The sequence below is a fragment of the Myripristis murdjan genome, chromosome 10, assembly GCF_902150065.1.
Source record: "Myripristis murdjan chromosome 10, fMyrMur1.1, whole genome shotgun sequence".
NCBI lineage: Eukaryota > Metazoa > Chordata > Actinopteri > Holocentriformes > Holocentridae > Myripristis > Myripristis murdjan.
The window spans coordinates 2,424,790-2,449,982 of NC_043989.1; the positions used below are offsets into that span (position 1 = coordinate 2,424,790).

A 25,193-nucleotide genomic window follows, 5' to 3' on the forward strand; every position below is an offset into this window, starting at 1 on the left:
TAGATCATCACAAAATATATTTGAACGTTTTATTTTTTTTAATTACTTTACAATTTCCACAGAATCCCTTGCCTCCCCACAAAAACTTTGTAAATTGTTAAAAAAAAAAAAAAAAAATCTTGAAAAAATGTTGGTTGTTCCTTGACAATGAGAGGAGGAATGAAAACACTGCAGGGGTTTTAATCAGGCTCAGTGTGACCCACTGTGAAGAAGCTGAAGAGCAAATGTCCCATGACTGTCCAACGTAAAACAAACTTTACCTCAGTGCTCCACTTCTGAGCCTCTGTCACTTTGACTGTTTCCATTTAGTGAGGCTTCCTACTTTTCCTGCACTTCATTTCAAAGGGAAATCTTAGGCTTTTACTGCACCATGTCTGTCTGACAGCTGGAATTTTTTTTTTTTTTTTTTTTTTTTGCAAAATAAGGTATCATGTCTGATGCATTGTGAGAGTGTAGGCGAAGCGCTCTGGACTTGTCCCATGTCTGCTAATGTTACTGCAGCTGTACATAATGTTCCTGAGTGGAGGAGGAGGGGCTGTTTCTGCAAGTTTAATAACTAACCAGCAGTGAGTTAATGCATGGTCTGCTGCTTGGCCTGTCACATGACCCGTCATGCTGCCCACAGCTCAGCACGGGAACACTTTTCAATGGTTTTACTGGGCCGTCTGACTGATGTTCAGCAGTGTTTATTGGGCTGCCACTAATCATTGTTTTCTCTGTTGGGTTAGATTACTCATTGTTCCACTAACCGATTCATCATTTAGCCTGTAAAGTGTGACAGATCAAGACAAAGCTGGGACATCAGGGTTAACATCTCTCTGTAAACCCATGGATTTTTACATTATTTTCCCATTTGTTTTCAGACCATTTTTCATTCTACAGATGGATTGTGCAGACACGAGGTTGCGCGGTGTTTATGCAGCCCACAGGTCTGGGAGGCCATGGCAGCTTGTAACTTCATTATAAAACACAAACCTGTTCAGGGGACCCAACCCAGACCATTTGTGGGGGAGTGTCGTGTTTAGCAACATTTTGAGAAATCAGATATGTTACTTATTTTTGGCCTTTGGAGTGAGAATCAGAGTTACATCTTGAGTTTTGGCTCTCAGTTTCAAGAGCAGTTTCAGATGCAGGAGAGGAAAGTGCTGTTTTGACCTGATGTTTTTCATGCCTTGCAGTTCCAAAACCCTGAAATTGAATAGTAGGCTATTCCTATGAAATGAAAGAGGATTCCTGTAAAGCAATGACTGTAGAATAATTTGATATATTACATGTGATTCCTCAGGTTTTCTTTTTTCTTTTTCTTTTTTTTTTTTTAATGATGAATCTGGACATAACGTACCCGTCATTGTACTGTCATAGGCCTGAGGAGGGAGGTCTACCTCCTTTTCTCCTCCCAGACTAGCATTTTAATAGGCTCTAAAGGAAACTGAGATGAAATGTGAGCCAGAGAACGTTGCCATGTTGTTTCCTCTCGTCCTGAGGTTCAGCCCTGTTTGAAGCAGAGATGTGTTTGTTATCAGAGTGTTGTACTGCTCTCAGATGTTTCCTCAGCTGTAAATCTCACTGTGACGTCGCTCCTCATCAGCCTCCTCGGCCCAGACAGGCTGATCAGGACACTCTGGCTGCAGCACAAGTTTTCACATTATCTACATTTAAGTAGTTAAAAAGTGTTGACATGTCTGAAATCCAGTTGTCAGTGGTCTTGTGTCTTTGTCTGAGGTGAATCCAGAGCAGTGTTAACAGTACAGTGTGATCCTGTTTCCTGTAACTGTTTGTTTCCTGCTGTCCCTTTTCTTGTCAAATAGGCTGCATTTGACTGCTTGGTTTCTCTATGTAGGCTTTTGAATCATCCTCAAATTCATGTCTTGGCAACAGTGAAACTCCTAAATTTGTTGAATCTGAAACCTGTAGATTTCCTGGTTTGCAAAACATGAAACATTGAATGTAAATGTGGCATTGGTTAGTTGTTACGTGTTACTATGAAGTCTGACATGAAGATATTTAGAGTTCTGGGGCCCTTTGACCCTCCAGAGATTCCTTTCTCGCCTTCTTGGACTTTATTTTGACACTAAATGGCACCACTTGACATTCAGCTCGGTGTTTCTGTTGCTGCTGTTACTCTATCTGCTACAGGCTGATGAAGCCTGAGTGTTTGAGGGTGTGTATCTGCTAGCAGTTAGCGTCGTAATGACACGTCATTGACTGAACAGCGAGATATCAGACAGATGAACATTGGACTTCAGTGTCAAACTTGTCTGGTCATTGTGAGATCTGGCAGAGGACACTGAACACACCACAAGTGCTAAGGAGTTCAGTCGTATCAAGATTTTATCTACCAGCCACAGCAGCTGCTAAATCCTTACCTGCACCATTGAAACTTCTCAGTTAAGAAGTTGCAACAAAACCTCATTTTGAGAGCATCCTGCTGCTGTAGTTGCATGCATATCTTGTCGAAACAGGAAGCAGGGAGAGATCAATCAAATATGCACACAAATGAGATTTCAGATAAGGACAGAAAGGCAGCTTTATTTTAAAAAATGTCTAATATTTTATTGGTAGATTTTTTTTTTTTTTTTTTTTAAGCCTCCTGGCATAGCACTGGGTCACCAGGAATGCTGAACAGGTCATTGAAATATTATAAAATAAAAAGAGATGTGCCTTTATTTTGAAATTCCTGTGGGTTGTCCGTTAACGCACCACTTTCCTAAATTTTCGAATTGTGCTAGCACCAGGCAGGCAACAGCAGCTGCGGCCAGCAGCCAAGAAAAGGACAACAAGGTTCTCCGCTCAACAGTGTGGAAATAATTTGGATTTCAAAGAAAAGAGGGGTCAACTGACAAATCACATCATGTGCGAACAATGCCAGAAAGAGATAAAACACTCAGGAAACATGAGGAACCTGGCCAAGTAGCTAAAACACAAACACGGCATTTTAATGTGACTGATTCTGTCTCATGCCGATCGTCACCCCCTGAACTGGATCGAATTGAAATCGCATTGTGGCTGACTTTGTGATATTGACAAATATTGTATCACTGTTCGAAGAATCCATATAATATTGTATCGTGATGAAACTTGTGATTTACAGCACTAACATCGCTCCGGCCCTGTTCATCAGTAAAGATCCACAGCTGTCCTGGAGGTAGCAGTGAACATGGTCAGTGTAATCAGCAGCCAGCTGGATGTTGTCTAGGGCTGCTCGATTTATGGCAAAAATTACAATCATTTTTATTTTGGTTAGTATTGAGCTATCAATTATTTAAACACGATTACTCATTGACAATTGAAACATCATGCATTTATTGAAGTTGAAAAAAAGACTTGTCTCTTTAACACTGGACTTCAACTTTAAATATAAACATGCCCCAGCCTGACTGAGAGTGAGGTTGGGCTTTTAGGGAGGGGCGAAAGCACAGCGCTGCCAAGGACAGAGGTGCGCTGGATTCAACATTACAACACAAGACAAAATGAGACCATCATTGAAAGATGGAATGAGGCATAATTGTTTTATGTCAATTATTTTGTTTTCATAATCTCCAAAGGCCAAAATTGCACTTGAAAATAAAATTTGGTTAGCCGTCCTGCCCGATGTTGAGAGTAGAGCAGGATCCAGGTGGAGGCTGGAGCGGCTCAGTGTCCACGCCTGTGATCTCAGTGATTTGGGCTCCGTTTCCCTGAAGCGTCTTGAGCTGGGAAAGCACCAGCAGCTACCAGGCGAACGCTGGTGTGCTCTGGCTGTGTTCATGTGGTTGGCAGCTCATCAGCTATTTTGTGGAGGAGTTTTCTGCTCTGACATATCAGCCGACGGGAGGGAGAAGCTCTTGCTACTCAGATCTGTCTGTTTCTGTTTTCTGCTGTATGTCTCTGTCTTCTGTACAGCTGGGAGGAGGTTGTCAGACAGAATCTGAACAACAAACTCTGAGGTGTATGTGAGTGTTACTTTCAGAACATTTACTAACAATACAGCCCTTAAAAAACAAAAACAAAAAACAAATTTCCTTAAAAAATAAATTGTCCTTAAAGTCTCATTTCATCTCAACACGATGAAAACACAGAGGATACTAGGAAAACAAAGTAAAAAAAAGGATAATTAACAGTCATTTACAGTTATATAAACTCTGATATAATATACAGTACAGGCCAAAAGTTTGGACACACCTTCTCATTCAATGCGTTTTCTTTATTTTCATGACTATTTACATTGTAGATTCTCACTGAAGGAATCAAAACTATGAATGAACACATGTGGAGTTATGTACTTAACAAAAAAAGGTGAAATAACTGAAAACATGTTTTATATTCTAGTTTCTTCAAAATAGTCACCCTTTGCTCTGATTACTGCTTTGCACACTCTTGGCATTCTCTCGATGAGCTTCAAGAGGTAGTCACCTGAAATGGTTTTCCAACAGTCTTGAAGGAGTTCCCAGAGGTGTTTAGCACTTGTTGGCCCCTTTGCCTTCACTCTGCAGTCCAGCTCACCCCAAACCATCTGGATTGGGTTCAGGTCCACGGTTGGAAGGGGTGTGCTTCAGCGCGTACGGGCGCGCACATGAGCACATGCACGGTCACGCAACGCAGTGCGCGGATGTAAATCATGCAACTTTCCTCCTGCCTCTGCAAAACTGTTTAATGTGCGCAGCGCGATTACCGGCGAATGGCCGCGTTGCGCAATCAATAATCAACCATGTTGTCTGTGTCATTGTCTGTTGTGCTGCTGCAACACCGCGTATAAACAAAAGTCGGTTTATAATGAAAGTACAGCAGTCTGTGTGCGGAGATCCGGCAGACCTGGTGCTAGCCGGCACCAGCGTCGGCACCGGCCGGCACTGGCCGCGGCACGCGCGGTGTGCGGCCACCCGGTCACCCGATCTGCCGGATCTGCCAGGTGCCGCTCCGGCTGTCAGTTGGACCTTTCTGAAGAAGGAGAAGTTACCTCCGAAACTGTCAAGGTAAATAAACATCCCATGTCTGATTAAAAGGACCAAAAACGTTTTTTAGTTAAAGGAAGACATGCTGTATTTGAACTACATTGATTTATAATGTCATCGGGCCATGCCTGTTGTTGTCGTATTTCAACGTGATGACGTGCACACCGGGGGCAATCGTGCTTGGGTGCGTTTGGGAAAAGGTAATGTGAGTGCAGGCCAGCCGGGGGACTGGGGAGGGGGGGATTTTGGCTTTAGCACGATACGGGCTCAAACTTGCCAATGTGAGTGGGCCCTGATATAATATATATGTTTAAGTTAACATCTCTTATCACCAGAACACCCTCTGCCGTCTACAACCTGATATTTTTGATTTCTTTGAAGCCTGTCACATTTTCAAAATTATGTGGCAAACCAGAAAAAACAAAACTTTTGGATTCTGCTCGTGTACCTCTCTCTTTTCTTCTGCACTCTTCCAACACTCTCTGCAGTGAAACAGGGCATAAAGAAAAAAATGAATAGGCCAAACCAAATTTTTTATTTTTTATTTATTTACAGGGTTTTTCCTGGCTCAAACTGAGGCAGAGGTGGTACCATCCTGATCATGCGGAGGGAGGTGGGGGGGTATTTAGTGTTAGAGTATGTTTATGTTAACAATATGTAAATTATTATTATTTTAAAAATGTAAATTACTTATCAAACAGACCTAACAATTCAGCTACCAATGAATCAGCAGTAGTATGCATGTGATAACATAGATTGAAAAATAAGCTGAAGTGATACCTCTTCTCTGAATAGACAAGCTATGTCTGTGCGCTGCTGTAGCCTGGAAATCGTGTAAAATAAGACAGTCGCCCAAAAAGTAACTTGTTTTTAGACCACTTTCACTTGTTTCAAGATCAATTTCCTTGTTCCATTGGCAGTTTTTTTTTTAACTTACTGAACTGTGTTTTAAAAACAAACAGCTAGCTAAGAGGATGGCTGGGAAAGTGGAAATTCGAGAGAGGTCGGTTGGTTTGACAAGATCCTTTAATTCACACGTGAGCGGGCAAATACTCCCTGCAAACACACACGCCGCACAGATTGGCAGCGTGTGTGAGCTTGTCGTATATCATCATATAGCAGTCAAACTAAGCTGCATTTTCACTTCCACTACCAGGATGCCGATTAACACACACACGCTAGCGAAGAAACCGAAACACAAAACAAAATCCTCTAGGAAGGGAATTTCTCGGCTCTGTTCTTCCTCTTTGGCAGTTTTGGCAGCGACTTCCAGTGCACTCTTGTTGATACAGCGCCACCACATCGGTGCAATGCTGCAACTGCAGTTAAAATGGCATCCATCTACCACGGCGCTTGTCAGAAAATAACAATTTTCCTGACGTCAGAGTTTTGAGAGCCGAGGGCGGCACGAAATTAGGCTGAGGCGGCCACCTCGTAATTTTATATGCAGGAAAAACCCTGATTTAGCATTTTAAGGATGGCAATAAAATAACCTGACTCGGGGGTTAAAGTTCATAATTAGGGCTGTGCTTTTGTCACAGTAATTATTGACCAAAATCTCACCATATTTGACAAAAATCCTGTCAAACATTAGCAAAACTGATAGTATCCTTCAGGCTGATGATAAGCTGATAATAAGATGCAGATAAAGTCAGCTCCTACATCCACAATGTGTGTGTGAAAAGGTTTGAAAATTCAGATCTGTATGCTCAGCCCACTGACCTGCATCTTGTGTCTCAGCTCACGACCAGTCAAACACTGGACCATGTCAGTCTCCTGGAGCGGGATCACACCAATAAATCAGGCTTGTATTGGCATTTTATTAATGATGAGATCTATGTGATCCATTTCCACGCAGGCTTCCAGCCACTGGCCAATGACATCACAGTTTTTTTGCACATTGTCTGCATTCTTTTTTATAACTCGTTGATGTTTAATGTAAATCAAATATTCATTCAAACACATCATTATATCCCAGATATTACTATCTAATCTTACTATCTAATCTGTAAGACTGGTTTCAGTTAGTGATGTGCATGAAGGATATTTTGAAATCCAGTTAACAGGCCCCAAGTAGACCAGCACTGTTCAATTTCTCTGCAAGATTCTCGGCTGTGTGTCTCTCTGCCAGATGTTGTGTCAGCAGCACCGCTGATTTTATCTGCCACTCCTGGTCAGTATAACAGCATGTGATAGTAACGTAGCTGTTGGCGGTCAGAGCCGTTCAGCAGGCAGGGCAACATTCCCAACAGTAGCTAACTCCTCTCTTAAGGCGCGGGAGCTGCCCTGGTAGTGCTTTTCAATTCGGGAAGTTATCGTTCGACTTCCTGGCATACTGCACTCTGGTTCGAGATAGTTTATGAGCTGATGGAAGCACTTGCTTTCAACAATGCTTACCAGTAGCATGTCAACTCCAGTCATTCACCAGATCCTCTGGGTGACTTCCTCAGTGTGAGTCACACCCTCTTGCAGGCCCCATTGAGAATGTGGTGAGGACAGTTTGTTGTGTGTCCTTCACCTGATGGGCTGTATGCTTGTTTTTTATGTGTAGCATGATGTTGCTGTTACTCCTGCTGTACTTCAGCACTGTACCACACAGTTTACACTGAGCGTTGTTGTCTTTTCTTGTAAGGTGATCCCAGACTGAGGGTGTTTTCACACATATTTGGGTCGACCCGGTGACATATTTGGGTCGGCCCAATATACAATGTATCAATTTTCAACTGGAGCGACTCGGTTTCACATATGCTTTTTATCTACATACCAAGTCCACCATTCTACAGAATAGAGCGTCATGTATCCATGGCAACCAGACGGAAATGACGTGTGTATCACTGTTCCATCCAGAAAAGAAGGTTGAAATGAAGCCTCAAGATGTAGCCTAAACAGAACACATGTGAATGATGGAGACTCAACAGCAACGCCGTCTGATATGCCTAACGTCAGGGACGGTTTTTGCTATGGGCAATGTGGGCAACCACCCAGGGTGCAATCTACTTGGGGGCGCACGAGGAAAAAAAAATCGCCAGTTTTGTAGACTACCGTATTGACCCGCACAAAAGACGACCCTGATTTTAAGACAACCCCTCTTTTTCAAGACCCTTTTTTTTGGAAAAATACTTTTTATATGGACAAAATCTTGTTTGAATAAAACAAGATGGGGGTGGGGGGGTTGGAGTAGTAACATGAAAGGGCGCAAGCCAGTAATTTCGCCTAGGGCGGCAACATAGGCAGAACCGCCACTGCCTAACGTTACTGCTTTTGGCAATCGTTCAGTGTCAGGAAGTTATAACGTTCGACTTTGAAAATGAGGCATGGCTGCGTGTGGAGAACAATGTTTTCTTGCATGGGAGACGGCGAATGCGAATGGTTGTAATATAACAGTGTTGTCCTTAATTTAAAGCAACTTGTTAACCAGCTAACTGGATATCCATCCACATCCCTAGTTTCAGTGGAGAGTTTTAATGCCCTTTGATGGTCTGAATGCTTTTTCTCAAGCTGTTCCACCCTGACAAGAACACTGAATATTCATTATTGTTATTGTTCATTTATTATCATGCGAATCACCAACTCCCTGCCAACTTGCACAGTGCTGAGTGTGTTTCAGCCCAGATAAGTTGCACCTGTCCTGCAGGTTTTAGCTTCAGCTCTGTGCTGACAAACAGGAATTAAAAGGTGCAGTGAAAATATGCAGAGTGAAACTGCATCGGATGTGCCACAGTGCAGCTGGAACAAAAACCTGCAGGAGAGATGAGCCTTCAACACTGGCCACTCCTTAACTAAATAATCTGTTGAATGTAGGGAATCTCCTTCAGCACAGCACGGTCACAACTTCCTCCAGTTAGTCAGATTCAGCCATTCAGTACAACAATTTCACTTTTCATTACTAAACATTCTGCCAATCAGTACTTGGCGGTTTCAGTGTTGAGAGACCACGGTATTAGTGATCAGATTAACCATTATCAGTTATAATCAAGTGCATTAGAGTCATACAAAAACATTCGAACATTTAAAATGTATCAGTACATTAAGAAAACTGCCGCAGGATTTGAATAGCTTGACAGTTAGAATTACCGTGCATAATAATGTGATGGTACACTGGTGTTTTTCTGGTTAAATGAAGCTCTTGTGGTGCGTGCCAGTGGCTCACCCGGTAGAGTGCACCACGCTTTCTCTAGCCCCAGTCTTTCCTGTCTCTGAACCTGTCTGTCTTTCCTGTCTGTCTGTTGAGTGTTTTTTCAACAGTGGCAAGGTGCTTCTCAGCAGAAACAGGATACATTTGATCTGTATTTGATCTTTACATTTGATCTGTTTTACTGTTGCATTGCAATGAACATTGCCTTAAAAAAAAAAAGAAGAAGGCCTGACTCAGATTTATTAATGAACTGCAGTGGGTCTGTGATGACTTTCAGGGGGAAGCCCTATTTCAGTGTATAATAAACTTTCACAGATTTCTATCACAGATTTCTGTAATTAGTTGCTAATTAATGTCCTCTATCTCCCTGCCCCAGTTGGCCCTCTGCGGGTGGAGTTCAACACCCCGGTCAACCTGGAGCAGTGCCATAAAGAAAACCCCAACGTGCAGCCCGGCGGGCGCTTCCGGCCCCCAGACTGCATTGCTCTGCAGAAAGTGGCCATCATCATCCCGTTCCGCCACCGAGAGGAGCACCTGAAGTACTGGCTGTACTACCTGCACCCCATCCTGCAGCGGCAGCAGCTCGACTACGGAGTCTACGTCATCAACCAGGTACACATCAACCAGGTTCAGCCTATTCTACGTTTTATTGATAAATTAATAATGATAACGTTGGTATAAAATAATGTAGCACTAAGTGTTTTTAAATAACTAAGTCATAAGTCAGTTTATTTATATAGCGCATTTAAATACAACATGCGCTGACTAAAGTGCTGTGCAGTCTTAGACAGAAAACATTAGACAAAAATTAAAACAAGTTAAAACAAATCAGTACATTAAAATTAAAACAAGTTATATAACATCAAGTAAAAATGAAGACATTGGAACAAAATAAAACAAGTTAAAAACAAATGTAGTCATAAAAACTGAGGTTAAAAACAAGTCATAAATATCAAATACAGTTTGAGAATAGATTAGAATAGAAATTTCTAAGCCAGAAAGGCTATCGAGACTGCATGTCACAGTGCACAGGTGAGGATTTACAGTGACTGAGGCTGTAGCCAACACCTTTGTTAAACTGAAATGAGATTTCTGTGCAAATATATCCTCAGAGGTTGCATGCCCTGTCTGTCAGCAGCTCATTGTTCTGCTGCTGTGTCAGGGGACACTGCTGACCTTCACTGCTTACCATGCAGTTAAGTAAACATCAGGTCATTATTTTTTTATGGCAGAGCAGAAAACTAGCGTCGACGCTGTCTGTGACTGAAAGCTTTCTTTATCCTGAAGGCTTTGTAATCCACAATATCCTGCCTGTGAGTCACACTTGGCATGTTTTCCTATTGCATTGGTCTTTAGCACCAGAACATCCGTCCATCCTGTTGTCGTTTAACCAACAGTCAGGATGCCAGCTGACTGTGGCTTCCTGGAAAACCATCAGTTAATCACTCAACACAGAGTTAATTGATTATTATATATAATCAATAGTAATATTGTAAGCAATCAGTAAATAATCAGTTATGGTTTGTCATTTATCAAGTAAGAACACCAACAATTGTTTCATTCAAGCTTCACTAAAATCAGTAAGATTGTCTTCCTTTTCTCTGTTCATGTCATTATAAAATTTGTTTTTTTTGGCTGCTGGTCTGGGCTGGGTGATGATGGCTTAAAATGACAACATTCATCATAGCAGTTGATAGCAGTAATTATCTTGCTGTGTATCTAGTGCTGGGCGGTATGACCAAAAATGTATATCACGGTATTTTTCAAAATTATATTGGTTTCACGGTATTTGACGGTATTTTCTTTTTTCATGCACGACTGGGTGTTAACCACGTTTCCTAATGATTTAGAGAAGAATTACTGCAGTAAATTAACTTAGAATTACCTATTTTACTGTCATGAGGAATGAATACTGGACATTAATGTCCAGACAACTAGACATTAATGTCCAAGTTGTCCATCATAGTATTAATACAGGTTTACATGGCAACACAAAATGATGCAAAGAGGTGGCACTCATGATTCTAATGAAGTGAAGGAATCAGAATGCATGACAGTTGCAGTCAAAATACAGAACATTTTTATTATGCAAATTTAAGGCCACTTGCATTAACATGGAGACTGGTTTGACTGATTTAACAATGTGTTAAATTATTATTATTATTTTAAAAATGTGAATTACTTATCAGATAGACCTAACAATTCAGCTACCAATAAATGAGCAGTAGCATGTGATAACATAGATTGAAAAATAAGCCGAAGTGATACCTCTTCTCTGAATAGACAAGCTAAGCCAGTGTGCTGCTGTTAGCCAGTGAAAATAGAGCGGAGTGGCAACTCTTCGCTTTGTTACACAATCTATGTCCGTGCGCTCGGTAGCCTGGAAAGTTTCTTTGCTTTTGCCAGACGGATTTTTTGAAGCCGAAGAACTTCCAAACAGCCAACACAGCTCCTCTTTTTGGTAAAAGTTCTTCAGCTTCACATTTTCTGAGTCCCCACTGCTTAGTGAGTGCAACTGCAAAAACAGTCCCTCTTCCAACGATGTCCTGTGGTGCTACGTTCCGCGTGCTGTTCCCAACGTTATGTGCACTACACACACACACACACACACACACACACACACACCGGTATTGGGGTATCTGAAAAATTCATATCATAAAAAAAATAACACCAGTATTCGGTATGAACCGGCATTCCGCCCAGCACTATGTGTATCAAGTGATTTTTATGTCACATTTAAAGTTTGCTTTGGTGTTGGTTTCCATTCATTCCACTGAAGAGCCCAGAAGGCTCATTCAAGATGTGTTGTCTAGTCAGCCAGCAGTGATAGTAGGAAGAAACACACTACCTGCAGCTCTGTTGAAGGAACATTCTTTATGTTAAGTGTAATTGGTACAAAATGTACAAAAATCATTTTTCCTCCTTTATCCAGATGTTGGTTTCCATTCATTCCACTATGATATGAAAATGAACTTTCAGAGACTTCAGACTTTCTTCACTCCAGTATTCCCTCACCAGAATAAAGTCCTCCACATTAGTTTCCCGAAAAGCAGCAGCACTGTTGTGTTTTCAGGACTTTTTCAAATTGGGATGGAATGAAACGTTCCAACCACCAGGGAAAATAGTCCCCGGGAAACATTTGCTTTCCACAGCCAATTATCAGTTGTTTAGTTTATGAATGTTGAGGACTTTATTAGCCACAGAAGCAAAACATTATAAGGTGGCTGTTCAAATTTGAAAATCAAGGGATTTTCATTGCATGTTGGTTAATCTTTTATACCATTGCATGATTCGCAAAATGTTTTTTTGCATTGTAAAATGTAGGTAACATATTAAATGGGAACAGCCCTCCTACCTCCACCCCCACCCCTACCACCAGCCATTAACTAATATTTAAAGCAGTCAGACAGTCGCAGTACAAGTATATAGGAACACTATAGTAGTCCGGTCACTGTGTGCTCAGGGTGAGTGTGCAGTTCTCAGTGTTTAGGGAAAAACAGATTTAGGCGCTGAAATTGGAAGCTCCTCAGTTCTTGTGGAAGTTTGCCTGCTGGAAAGTGGAAATGTTTTATGAAATCAGCTTTTCTCTTGAATCTGTAGGCAGAAATACGACAGAGCAATAGAATGACAAATCCACAGCAAAGAACGGCAGAAAAAACACTGCTGTGTAAAGCTTACATGATACAGTGTGCATGCATGAAAATAGAGCATGTGTTTGTGAGTCTGAGTCATCGTTGTCTTCCTAGAAACCGTTGTTGGTTGTTGCTTGTTTGGTTGCAGCCTGGACTCATTCTCTTCTTCTTCTTTCTCTACTTCTTCTCTCTTTTGTGCCCTTCCTTGCCATTCCTATACTTTCCTCCCTTCTTATTTTTGATTTCTCCTCACCCTGCTTCCCTTGCTCACACCGCCACCCCCTCCCCTTTGCATGTCAGGCATTTCTGGCCAATGGCTGTGGTCGCAGAAGGAGTTGAGGCCGTCCCTTGCTTGCTCTAAGCCAATAGTGGGACCTGTCGGCTGAGGGGGTCCGACTGGTAATATGGGCTTCTTTCTTTTCTCTTTCTGTCTCTTTCTACTTCTTTCAACAGGTCTGGAAAAAGATTGAGTTCAGCTGTATTAAAAAAAGTCATATCTTAATGTATTCATTTGTTCCCTCAGAGGCCTTCACCCCAAATCGAGCAAATTTTTGTGAGACAGCAAAGTGGGGTGCATAATTTGAAGGAAAAAAAAAAAGTTCTTGTTGTGTAACCCCAGTCACGCTAACCTTGGTTGGGTGCTTTGTGTATTCTCATTCAACTGGAATTTCTTTCTAAAATTCTACTAATTCTACTCCTTGTGCATTTGTCATGCTACATTCAGGATGTTTTGTTTTAAATAATGTGTAAATGACACCTTCTACTGTAGGAAGCGGGGCATCAGTGTCTTATGAACTCACGTTATAGTGGTCTAATATGTCTTTATTTTTGTTTTTTCATCTCTGATGCTCAATTTTCCACCAAAAAAAATCAAGTTAATGTTTATTTAAAGCCCAATATCACTGTTTGCTATTTACAACTCCCCCTAAAACCAACAGCTGTAACAGTGAAACAATGGAAGAAATCTTGAGAAGGACCATAGAGAGAGGAGCCCCCATTCGTGGCCAGACAGGAGTGCAATAGGTGCCGATCCAGTGAGCAAATTACAAACAGTCAGTTTTTATAGACAGGATCCTGCCACAGCCACAGCAGTGGGGAAGGTTTAGATAAAGAAATATATGAGAGAAAGTAGAACAATGAACAATGAAGAACAATGGTGATCATTCTAGAGCAAAACCTCCACCAGCCACCTCTGCTTATCAATGCAAATAAGGAAGATTTCATATTCAAAACCAGCCGGAAGCCAGTGGAGTGCCATCTATGCAGGTGGTGAATAAGACTTGATACCAGGTATCTGTGTACAGGTGTGTGTAGCCTAGCAACTTGTGTGTTTTCTTTTTTATGTGTACTGAGCAGCAAAAGACCTGGCATGGAAACCTCGAAGCTGCTGTGAGTGATTATTGTGCTGTCACTGAACTCTGCCTCATTCTTTTCCTCCTGCTTCCTCATTTTTTCCCCTTATCATTGTTTATTAGCAGTGTTTTGAGTAACCTCTGCAGTGACTTCATGGGAAATCAGTCATGTGCTTTTAATGCATCTTGTGTAACCTATCCTTTTTGGGTGTGGTTCTGGTTTACCTCTCTTTTACTGTAAAAATTGTACAGTTTCTGAGATATAGCATCATCATCAAACAGAGGGGCTTTTCACTTCTAGCAGCAGATAAAACCAGTGAAAGGTGAGACACTGGTGATCCCATTATGTCTGGATGACAGAAAACCCTTTGAACGAACCCCTCTGTCTTTTCTCCTCATCTAGTGACACTTAAGGCCATGCAGTCAGGTCGTAGCCCTGTGTTTTCATTCAGACTGAGCTGCAGAGGAACAGGATAGGGAGGAGGAGACAGACCCGCCATTCAAGGATGAGCTCTGATTGTTTTGGGTCGACAGCCGTAAGAATAGTATTAAGTACCGCATTAAGTAATTTTCCCTGTGAAAGTCCTTGAGGGCCTATCATCTGTGTTTTTTTTTTTTGTTTGTTTGTTTGTTTGTTTGTTTTGTTTTGTTTTTTTTGTCTCATCCGCTAAATGAAAACATGAGGTGCACTACAAACATTATCCTTTTTTCTTGTGATGGGCATATGAATGTGTTCCATTTATTCATCCCTCTGGACTAAAACAGTGGCCTTATGTTTGTTTGTTTCCAAATGTTGTGCTTAAAAATCCACCTTCAGATCCTCTATTTCATCAGTTTATAATTCAGCTCATTTGAGCAGTTAGTTTGTGACGACATGTCAGCTGTGGTGTTAACAGTAAAAGCTATGGGAGCCCACAATAGTGTGCAGACTATTCTTTTCACATTTTGCAGGCTCCAGAAAGAAGGCCTCACTCTTCAATTGTGAGGGACTGAAGGCCAAACCTAATGGCTACCATTGATGTTTTAAATCTCTGAAACAATTTCTGATATCAAATTCCACTGAAGTTGCCGGAAATATCTGTACGTGACATAACTTCACCTGGAATCCAGTCCACACCACAACACAAAAAAGCCACTATAACAGTCAACGGGAAACCCTGAAACTGCTAAAGGCTGCTTAGTCTCATAATCTCTGCTGAGGATGGATTAATATCTTCATTCTGAGGTGACTGGCCATGCTAAAAAGACTCTAAAGGAGAATACAAGGTGCTTAATGAGTGTAAAGTATATTTTGGTCTTGGGTCAGAGTCTATACTACTCACTTGTTAGAGTTTTGAAGTACCAGGAAATGTAAAAAGGTTTGTCCCCACATGTAAAATCTCTTGTGCTCAAAATAATCTGTACAGATAAACCCAATCTACTGAGCACACACTCTTTATCTTACCTTCCTCTTCAATTCACAAAGCTCAGGTGAAACCAGAGAAAGTGACAGCATCATTTTAAATGCTTTACCTGTCTTGGTAACCGTAGCATTTGATGGGACAGTTTTGTGAGGCTAACATCATGAATGGCGGTGTGACTCTTTTTTTTTTCTATGGCAAATGGCAAGCATAGCAGTTATGGAAATAAATTAGTAATGTAGCATGAAAACATTGGACTAAAGTAACAGTGTTTGTGGTCTTACTGAAGGTTTGCATGGTTCTTTTGTAATACATGACAGGCTCTGAGTTTAATTCCCTTCAAAGGTGCTGTTGGCAGCTGCCTTTTACAATGAATGTAATTTTTTTTCTCTGAAACTTCTTGTATTAGCTTTTGATTCGAGGTCTGGTTGTATGTGTCAGCCAAACAGACCTTTATTTGGATTTGGAGGCTGTGGAGGGTTTGTTTGCATTTGTAACATCTAAGTCAAAGTAAAACAAACCTTAAAGTTGATGTTCAGAACATCTAGCCTCAGGTTGTGCTTAACCGTGTTTGTTTGCCTCTTGTCTGGAGCAGCATGGGGAGGATATCTTCAACAGAGCCAAGCTGCTCAACGTGGGCTATGCGGAAGCGCTGAAGGAATATGATTACGAGTGCTTCGTCTTCAGCGATGTGGATCTGATCCCGATGGACGACCGCAACACCTACAAGTGCTTCAGTCAGCCTCGCCATCTCTCCGTCTCCATGGACAAGTTTGGCTTCAGGTAAAACGAAACTCCCTCCTTCTGTCCTTGTATTTCTCTGTTGTTTGTCTTTTTTGTTGCTCTTTTGCATAGGCCAACTTTGTAGACACCATACAATTCTTCACAAAGCTAAGTATATAGTGAGCATAAATTATATACTGTTGTTACCCATGATGTGGTTTCTTTGTGTGAGAAAAAGAAACTTACAAAACATTATGACCTTTGACACAAGTACATTCTTCCCAGCAGATACACATGTCATTCTTTTACCGTTTAGCTCCTTTATTATTCCTATGTTTATTCATTTAACCTTTTAGAATAGAATAGAATACAATAGAATAGAATAGAATAGAATATTGTCCACCAGGGTGGAAAAAACCATGCAGCAATGTACATAAGCAGAAATATGGTTAAAATCACATCAAGTTGAGTACAGGATCAGTTGAGCTAACAGGATCATTTAGGGTTCGAGATCTGGGTTTTTTTTTTTAAAAAAAGCATTATTCTGGTCACCTATAGATAACAACATGTAAGATCTGTAATTTTTCATATATTATGAAAACTACAAGACTCAGAGGAAGAGAGCGTACCTAGATAATTGTCCAGGAAAATGGCCCCCTCCATGACCTCCTCACCTGGGCTGCTTCACACACAGAAAATAATTTGCCTCTGTGTGTGTCTGTCTTCACCTCACATCACCCAGCTTTGGGCCCTCACCTTACACAATGGGGTTACCCACCCATTGTGTAAATTTTTTGGAGCCGATGCATCCTCATCTCTGTCTATGCCAGGCGAGTCTGCCAGGTGAGTTTCTGGTTCCAGGCTGGCCTTTGAGGCAGGAGGATGCAGGCGCACAACAGGCAGTGCAGACAAAAACCCGTGGCGTGTCGGGTTACACTCTGGGTGGTTAATCCTTACGGTGACCACCACTTGCTGCACTCCCTGTCCATTGCAGGCAGGGGGTTTGAGACAGGATTACCACAAACTGCAGCAAAATTAAAGGCTTGGTTTTCACAGGAACAAAACCTGTTAACCCTACGTGATCCTGATGCGATGGGTGAGCCAGGCTCAGCCTCCAAGAAAGGCTTTGTTAGCCTGAAGCCAGAAATCTTAAAGGTGGAGTTATATCTGCTGAATGTCTTTTGTATTGGTGCTTTAGATCAGATGGACATCTCACTGGCTCTCATCTCAATGAATCCATGACGAGTGTGGGAGTGACATCACTCTGAAACACTTAACTCACAAAACAGAGTAAAGTTTTACCTCAGTGAGTCCATTTTTATTAACTAGCTAACATCAGGCTGACCTGGTGGTGTTTATCAGAGACTCAACAGGACAGCTTTTCCTTTAGTTTTGAAGCATTTTGAAATGACAGATTTACATTTTTCCAGGGCTTTTGAATAACTGAATAATATGAGTAAAGTAGAGTCACACACTGAGTTGAAGTTGCATGAAACCTTTTAATTACATCACATATTCCAGAGTTTAGCCAGAAAAAAAAACAACTTACAAGGCCAGGAGCTCCTTCAGGACTCTGTTGGGAAACACTGGCTGATCTCTGAGTCCTTAAGGCAGAACTTTGGCAGAAACATGACGCTCTGTAGCAGGTTTACCAAACTCGTGAGAAGTCAGTGGCTGCTTGCGCTGAGCTGTTTGTCTGGTATGCGAGTACAGGGTACTTTCTTCTTATGTGTTTTGGAAGGTCACAAAACTGAAAAAAATGAAACAGGTAATGTGACTATTATTCTGTCTACTATCCTTATTTCTACCGGCACTTGATAGTAACACAAGAGCTTTTCTTCTCACCCAAGCTTGGCACTTTCAGTTCAGCTCACTTCCAAATGAGAGCAGATGAAAGTATTTGCCACAGTGCTGTGACACAGGCTGCATAGTCACTATTAAACAAATGGGAGAAGCATGCAGAGACTACTACAGCTGTCAGAAGGTTCCCCTTTGAGACGGTCATGGCCCATCCACAGATCCACAATCAATGGCCATCTTTGATGAAAGCGTCAGTTTTGTCGAAGTTGGCATTGAAAAATTGTCAAGCAGCTCCCTGTGAATGTCAAATAGCATTTTTGCCTGAAGTGTCCATCCCTATCAGCATCATGCATTTGTAGTTAATGCACAGTTGTGTTTTCTCAGCTCCTTGCAGCCTGTTTGGCGTTGGTACAGACTCCAACACAGCAGCAAAAACACAAAGTGCGTCAAGGTATTGCTTGTTGTTCATATCGTAAACATGGGGCCAAAGTATTGAAGCTCCAACTCGGAAGTCTTCACTAGTGAGAACAAACGCTTCTGAGATCATTACTATACATGAACTTAAAATCAAACAAAGATAAACTTGAGCTGTTATCACTTGATTTGTGTTCTCTCTCTGTCTCTCTTTTTTCCGTTATGGACTCAAGACTGTCCCATCTGCTGATAATGTAGAGGAGAGCAAAGTCTTTGTTTCTGTAGTGAGATTATACACAACAACACATGCACCACGAGTCAGAGATGTGAGGGACGTGAATGTTTTTGTGGTGTGTTTGTATGTTGGAAACAGAATGTTCCCATAGTGGTCATAGATGAGGTTGTCATTGTAGTTTGCACATGTTAGAGAATAAGAGAGCACACTCAATACTTTTCTTTAATAATTAACTTCTCATTATTGTTGGTGTGTGTGTGTGTGTGTGTGAGAGAGAGAGAGAGAGGGGCAGAGTGCACACTGTGCTTTTGTTCCAGGATTAAGCCCTGGTTGTTGTGTGTTGGCTGGCAGTAAATGTGGAAAAGTTCAGTTTTAAGCTGGACGTTTTGGCCTGGAATCACGTCTTTAGTGTGAACTCCTAGTTTAGGGGCAAGGTCAGGTATGTATCAGTGTAGAGTAACGGTGAGGGGCTAGAGAATGACTGTCCCTAAAGGAAAGTCCTTTTAACTAAAGTAAGACAAGAGTGTGTGCATGTTTGTGTGTGCATGTTTGTGTGTGTGTGTGTGTGTGTGTGTGTGTGTGTGTGTGTGTGTGTGTGTGTGTGTGTGTGTGTGTGTGTGTGTGTGTGTGTGTGTGTGTGTGTGTGTTCTTCCTGGCAGCAGCATCTGGTTGTAATAGACAACACTGTGGCTGTAGGAAACCAGCCAACTTCCTCTATTCTGCCAATTAGTTGTGCATTTTCCCTCTGCAGGCCCTGAGGCATCATGACGCAGCACATTAGTATTTCACTGCCGGCCCTCCTCTGCTGCTGCCAAGGTTCTCTAGAGCAAGGCACCAAACTCTTAGCTGCTATGATGAGATCCAGGTTGACCTGTCTTAACCTGGGAGGGAAGATGCTGGGGCAGAAACAGGATCAGACACTAGTAGTCATAAGGTTATGGATCACCTGCGGCTAATGATAAACTTATTATACTATATTGGTTGTTTTTATTCATCATATGTTCACACCAGCGTTCATTAAAAGTGTGACTTAATAACTCACACTTTTAGTGCTGGACTGTCTTCAGTCTGCAGACGCCACAGGTCACAGGAGCAGTGCTATGAAGGAACATCTGAAATGCACCTTAGCTCTTTGTAAAGATGCCCCTTAGACAGTTTACTTTTTGTCACTATTGTTACTAGTGTTGCAAAATTCCCGGAATTTTCAAAGTTGGAAAGTTTCCATGGGAATTTTCAGAAATTAACGGTAATAAACGGGAATTTTTGGGGAATTTTCGGATATTTATATTCACTGCATTCACCCAGTCATATATATGTATACATAGTAAACATTTTGGTTTGTTATAAGCAGATACACATGCAAACATGTTACATTATAATGAATTTCCAGGGAATTGTCGGGAATTTTCCCTAGCTGAGTCAAACTGTCGTGAATATTGGCATAACCAGTGTACGAAATAAGGGGGAGCAAAGGGGAGCACAGCTCCCCTGGTGGTGACATGACCCCCTCTGGCTGGAAACATTGAGTACATTTACATGCACACCATATTCCGGTATTATTTGGAATATTTGCAATATTCCGGTTGCGCACGTGTCATGTAAACACGCACCAAAACCAGTTAAGGTCATATTCCGACTGTAGAGAATTCCCAATCAGACCCCTGGCATATGCCTGTTCCAACTGGAATACTGAGGCATGTAAACACCTTAGTCGGAAAATGCCCCGAACCGGAATATTCAGTCACAACTGCGCATGCTCGATTCGCAAGGAATTCTGCGGCGTCTTTGTTGCTATGGTTACTGCAAGCAGGGAAAACCATAGACATAATATACATATATTACGTCGATGGGGAAAACGACATGGCGCACACTACAGCATGGCGAAAAGCAGCAAGAGCCAGGAGATTGCAGTCTGCCTTCAGCTGATCAAAGACTTAAGTATCATGGAGGATATCGATGGGAGAAAAAACAGAAATAGCAACAGAAGAAGAAGAAGACTTCTTCATCTGTATTTCCGGCAGACCAGGCAGACCACGCGGCTGAGTGTCGCATTATGTAAGAGAGTGGAATACGCCGAAACACGGGAATATGCCAAGTAACATGTAAACGGAATATTCCAGTTGCCGCAGTGCACTTACCTTAACCAGAATATTGACCCGAGCCGGAATACAGTGTGCATGTAAATGAAGTCATTGTGAAATTTTGGGGGAGCGGTGCCTGCTCGGTGCCGGCCAGCACCGCACGGTGTGCGTGGCCACCCGGTCTGGTCTGCCGGATCTGGTTGATTATTATTATCAGTTGATTATTGATTGTGCAATACCGCGATTCATAGTTAATCGCGCTGCGTGCATTAAACAATTTTGCGGAAGCAGGAGGACGGCATGATTTATGTCGTATCCACGTTCGCATGCTTTGTGCGTGACCGTGCATGTGCTCGTGCATGAGCGCCCGTACCGTACTGGAGCACACCCCCTCCAGTAATTTTAAATTGATTTAATTAAATAGTCAAACGTACTATTACTTTGGTGGTCCGTGGATTAATTTTGCGTAGCCCATATAAATGCTCGGGAAATCTGTTGTTCAAATGAAATTAACCTGATCCATCGGGGCGTTTTATGTAAATATCCTACATTAAGATATTAATGGTATCACCCGTGTGCGTTAGTAAGAGGTGTAGGCTATTAATTGAGGCATAAGAGTGTGTGCAGTACTATTGTTAAGGTGTGCATATGAAGTGGTTCAAACTACCCATTAAAATGCATAGAAATGCAGGAAATTGAATCGTGATGCTGATGTGATGATCATCTGTCTCAGTGGAAGTGCTGTAGCCTAGTGGAGAATAGGCTACTGATTGATGATGATAAAATGTGCTAGAAATTATTTGCATATGTAAATCATGGTGCACAGTTGAATTTGCGTTGAATCATGCAACATATTTGTTTACACCAAAATGCAAAGTTGACTGTTTATTTCACACACTTGGGTATGGGGATGATGATTTTACAGTATGCTGGCATTGTGGCCTTTGGGTTAGAGGTGAGTCCTGAGTTCAGGAGATTAGGGTTTTCATTTCCAAAATGGTGATATTGATGTTGACATTCATTTTATTGATTATTGTTTATTTTTGCCCCATTCACCTTAAGTTAACAACAACAAAAACGAAAATTTCCAAAATTCCTGAGCTCAAATTTCCATGGAAACTTTTTAAAAACCTCATTCAAACTGATGAGAAGAAAAAAACCCAAAATTCCCTAAATTCCAGAGCCGAATTTTCCTGGGAATTTTTGGGAAAAAATGGAGAAAAAATTGACAGTGAAAATCTCCTGAAAATTTCCAATATTCCAGAGCGAAAATTCCCATGGGTATTTTCGGAAACTTTCCACACCTTTACAACACTAATTTTTACACAAAGATGATGTTAGCATTAATAAAATACTTGCTAGACTAATTGAAAAAATAATTGGTAGATCAAACGTTTAAAAAAATAGTCGTTGCACTTCAAGCGAATCTGTGTTAGAGCAAGAAGTATACCTCAGGTCCAAATGACTGAGAAGCTATGTCCTCAACAAGATAGCTGCTGCCTATAGTAGAGCTCATGTTACCAAGCTAATGTTAGCTCTTCATGCTAAAGACAGAAGTCTGTTACTTTTTATAAATTCAGTAAGCTAGCATGTATATTTGGTGCACTGATGACAAGAAAATCCATCCCTTTCATGCTTGACACAGGACAGTTTTGTCTGGCCTGTGGCCAGGTTCAACCTCTACTAACTCACCCGTTCAAACACCACAGGCCTACGTTATCACCCAGAAATCCTTTTTTTTTTAAAGATCTACAGAATGACCGTCCAAAACGCTGAGATCAGAGAGATTTCAAATGTGTTGCTCAAGCAAAGACTTCTACCTTTCTTGGTAGAAGAAAAAAATACATCCAACCCAATGAATTTTCGGCACTGAGGAGTCCTTGTTTTTTCAAAAAATGCTGATGGAGTTTGTCTGTGAGTGAGCCATATCCCTTTCTTCGGGGCTCTGTTGCAGTTTTAAAACTGGTTGGTGAGGTGAAACTGAAACAGGCTGAACTGCAACATTTAAACTGCAGTAGTTGCATTCACCTTGAATACCAGATGTGAATTATAGCTGTGGTTCTAGTTTTCTGGGACTGTCACTGGTCTGACCTTTGGATCTGCAGGCTCTGATGGAAACAGATGATAGCCGGTACGAATCTACTGACTTTTCAGTTTTTAGCAGATACCCCTCTCTCTATCCCAGCAACATTGAGATACTCTTGAGCAAGACTCTCAAGCCAAACTGAAGTGCTCAGTAAACCCAAATAGAGAGCTGGTTGTACTGTTGAGTAATATGAATGTGAGGAAGGGCATTGAGTTTTCCTTGGTGATTTTAAGGTTAAAAACCCTCAAGTAATGCATTGAGAAGCATCCAAATCTCAGCAGTCTGAGTAGTGTGGTCCCGGCGTCTTGTCCAGATTGATGCCTTCTGGTATTTGCGGGCAGGGAAGATAATTATGTCAGAGAAAAAGAGATTAAAGGAAATGAGGCGGAGACAACCAGAGTGCGTGAGCGTATGCTCACCATGACTAACAGGCAGGATTCATTTGGGAAATTTCCACCAGAAAACAGTTGCTGCTCAGCCTCAGCTGCAGCCTGTCTCTCTTTCTTTGACCAATTTGGGAATGATTCCTGCTTGGGAAGACATTTTGCCAAGGATAACAAGAAAATCTTCAATGTACTGAAATTTTGTCATACTTGCAATCTTTTGGTGAAGCACACTGCTAGAAATATAAAATCTCATCTGTCAAGTAGAGAAAGGCAAGAAGCTTTACCTGCATCAAAAAGCTGTGATCCCAGAGAATGAGGAGACGAATATGACTGAATCATCATAACATCGTTCCCAGCCTCTGTCTCTTCCACATAGAGCAGAGCCTAATAAGACCCACCCACTGTCCTTTCGTTGGTCTCCAGTTGTCCATCTCAATTTGTACAGTCTGTCTTTTGACAAGTGCAACTTGTCAGACGAGAATCTGAAGTTATTTGTATAATGTGATTTCTCCTGAGTCAAACCAGTGGTTTTGCCGGATATTAAAAGGTTACTTTCACATGTGAGTGGAACGATCCAATCAGAACACAGCTCAGTTTTTTCACTCCTCCTGTCCCTGTTTGATTGACAGCCTTCAGCTGCAGCTGTTCTCTGCTTGGCTTATCACATGGTTGTGAGGAACAGGAACTGTTAGCTGGATAGAAATCCACCGTTTTCCCCAGGATAATTTTACCAAGCTAACATTCTATCAGAAGAGGTGAGACCTAGCAAAGCACTTCAGTCTGATAGATGGAGCTGTGCCTCTTTCAGTTCCAGCAGGATATTTTCTCTTTGCTGGACAGCTGGCTGGTCTTCAGGGTCCAGACAATAGTTACCCTACAAGGGGAACTAAAGCCCACCTGGTCCAGCTGGAATCGATTAAAACTCCATTTTATTACAGTTCGTGACTTTTAGGAATGCTTATATTTTGCAGGATGATGAAGATGGAACTCAATAATAATACTTAATAAGGAAATCCACAATAGCTTGAAAGGATATTTCCTCCATATGTCAGCAGCCACTAGGTTTACACCTTCGATCTGTTTCCCTGGGGAAACATTTCACAGGTGGGGTGCAAGCAGAAACCCAAAAATTTGCGTCAGTGAAACTATAAGTCAGGAAATGGGAGCTTCATCAAGGCTGGCATCACCATGAGTTGTTAGATGGGGCAACAACTTTGAAAAACCTGGCAAACTTTACCACGGTGCTTTTTATTTTGAAATAAAATTATTTCAGACATAGCAGTGTATATTTACTTGTCAGTCATCATTGATGAAGTTGCAAGAGAAAGACTTGATAAAGTAAACATAACATTAAACCATCACATGTTTTTATGCTTATACAGTATGAATAAAGAGAGCCATTATTCTGTCATAATCAGTTTGGTGACAGGGACGTCGTGGCTGTCAGATAGTGAAGTTAACTTCCTGTGGTGGTGTGTGTGTGTGTGTGTGTGTGTGTGTGTGTGTGTGTGTGTGTGTGTGTGTGTGTGTGTGTGTGTGTGTGTGTGTGTGTGTGTGTGTGTGTGTGTGTGTGTGTGTGTGTGTGTGGAGGAGGCGCCAACAACATGACACCACAGAGGAAGAGAGAGAGTTGCTCCAACTGACTAACATATGCTGGGCTCCTCACTTCCTGTTTCCAGCTGAAGTGGCAACCCAGGAACACAGTTTCACACACACACACATTTAACAGGCCAGATAGCAGGCCAGTCAGGCTTCCCTCCCAGGTCAAACCCAGTAAAAGACTGGAAACAGCTTGAACTGTGTTCCATTATTTTTTTTTCCCCTTCTCTTCTATCTATTCCTCTTTTACTTTGTCTCCTCTTCTCTCCTTCCTGTTCCTCTCTTTCTCACATTCTGTCCCTCCTCCTCTCAGCTCAGTTCACTTTAGCATTTGTATTTCAGTTTTAGCTTGAAAAAACTGAACTGCCTCAGAGTTGACGTTGTCTGTTTTTAATTTAAACATGAACCAACAATTCAAC

The 25,193-nt window shown here is 41.6% G+C and overlaps 1 protein-coding gene across 1 annotated transcript in view; it reads left to right on the forward strand.

Moving 5' to 3' along the window:
• b4galt1l (DP-Gal:betaGlcNAc beta 1,4- galactosyltransferase, polypeptide 1, like) overlaps nt 1-25,193 on the forward strand; it is a 41,233-nt gene that overhangs the window by 1,459 nt on the left and 14,581 nt on the right. Inside the window, exons 2-3 of the mRNA XM_030061375.1 lie at nt 9,443-9,678; nt 16,046-16,233. Of these exons, the coding sequence (XP_029917235.1) occupies nt 9,443-9,678; nt 16,046-16,233 (424 nt within the window). The remainder of the gene's footprint in view (nt 1-9,442; nt 9,679-16,045; nt 16,234-25,193) is intronic.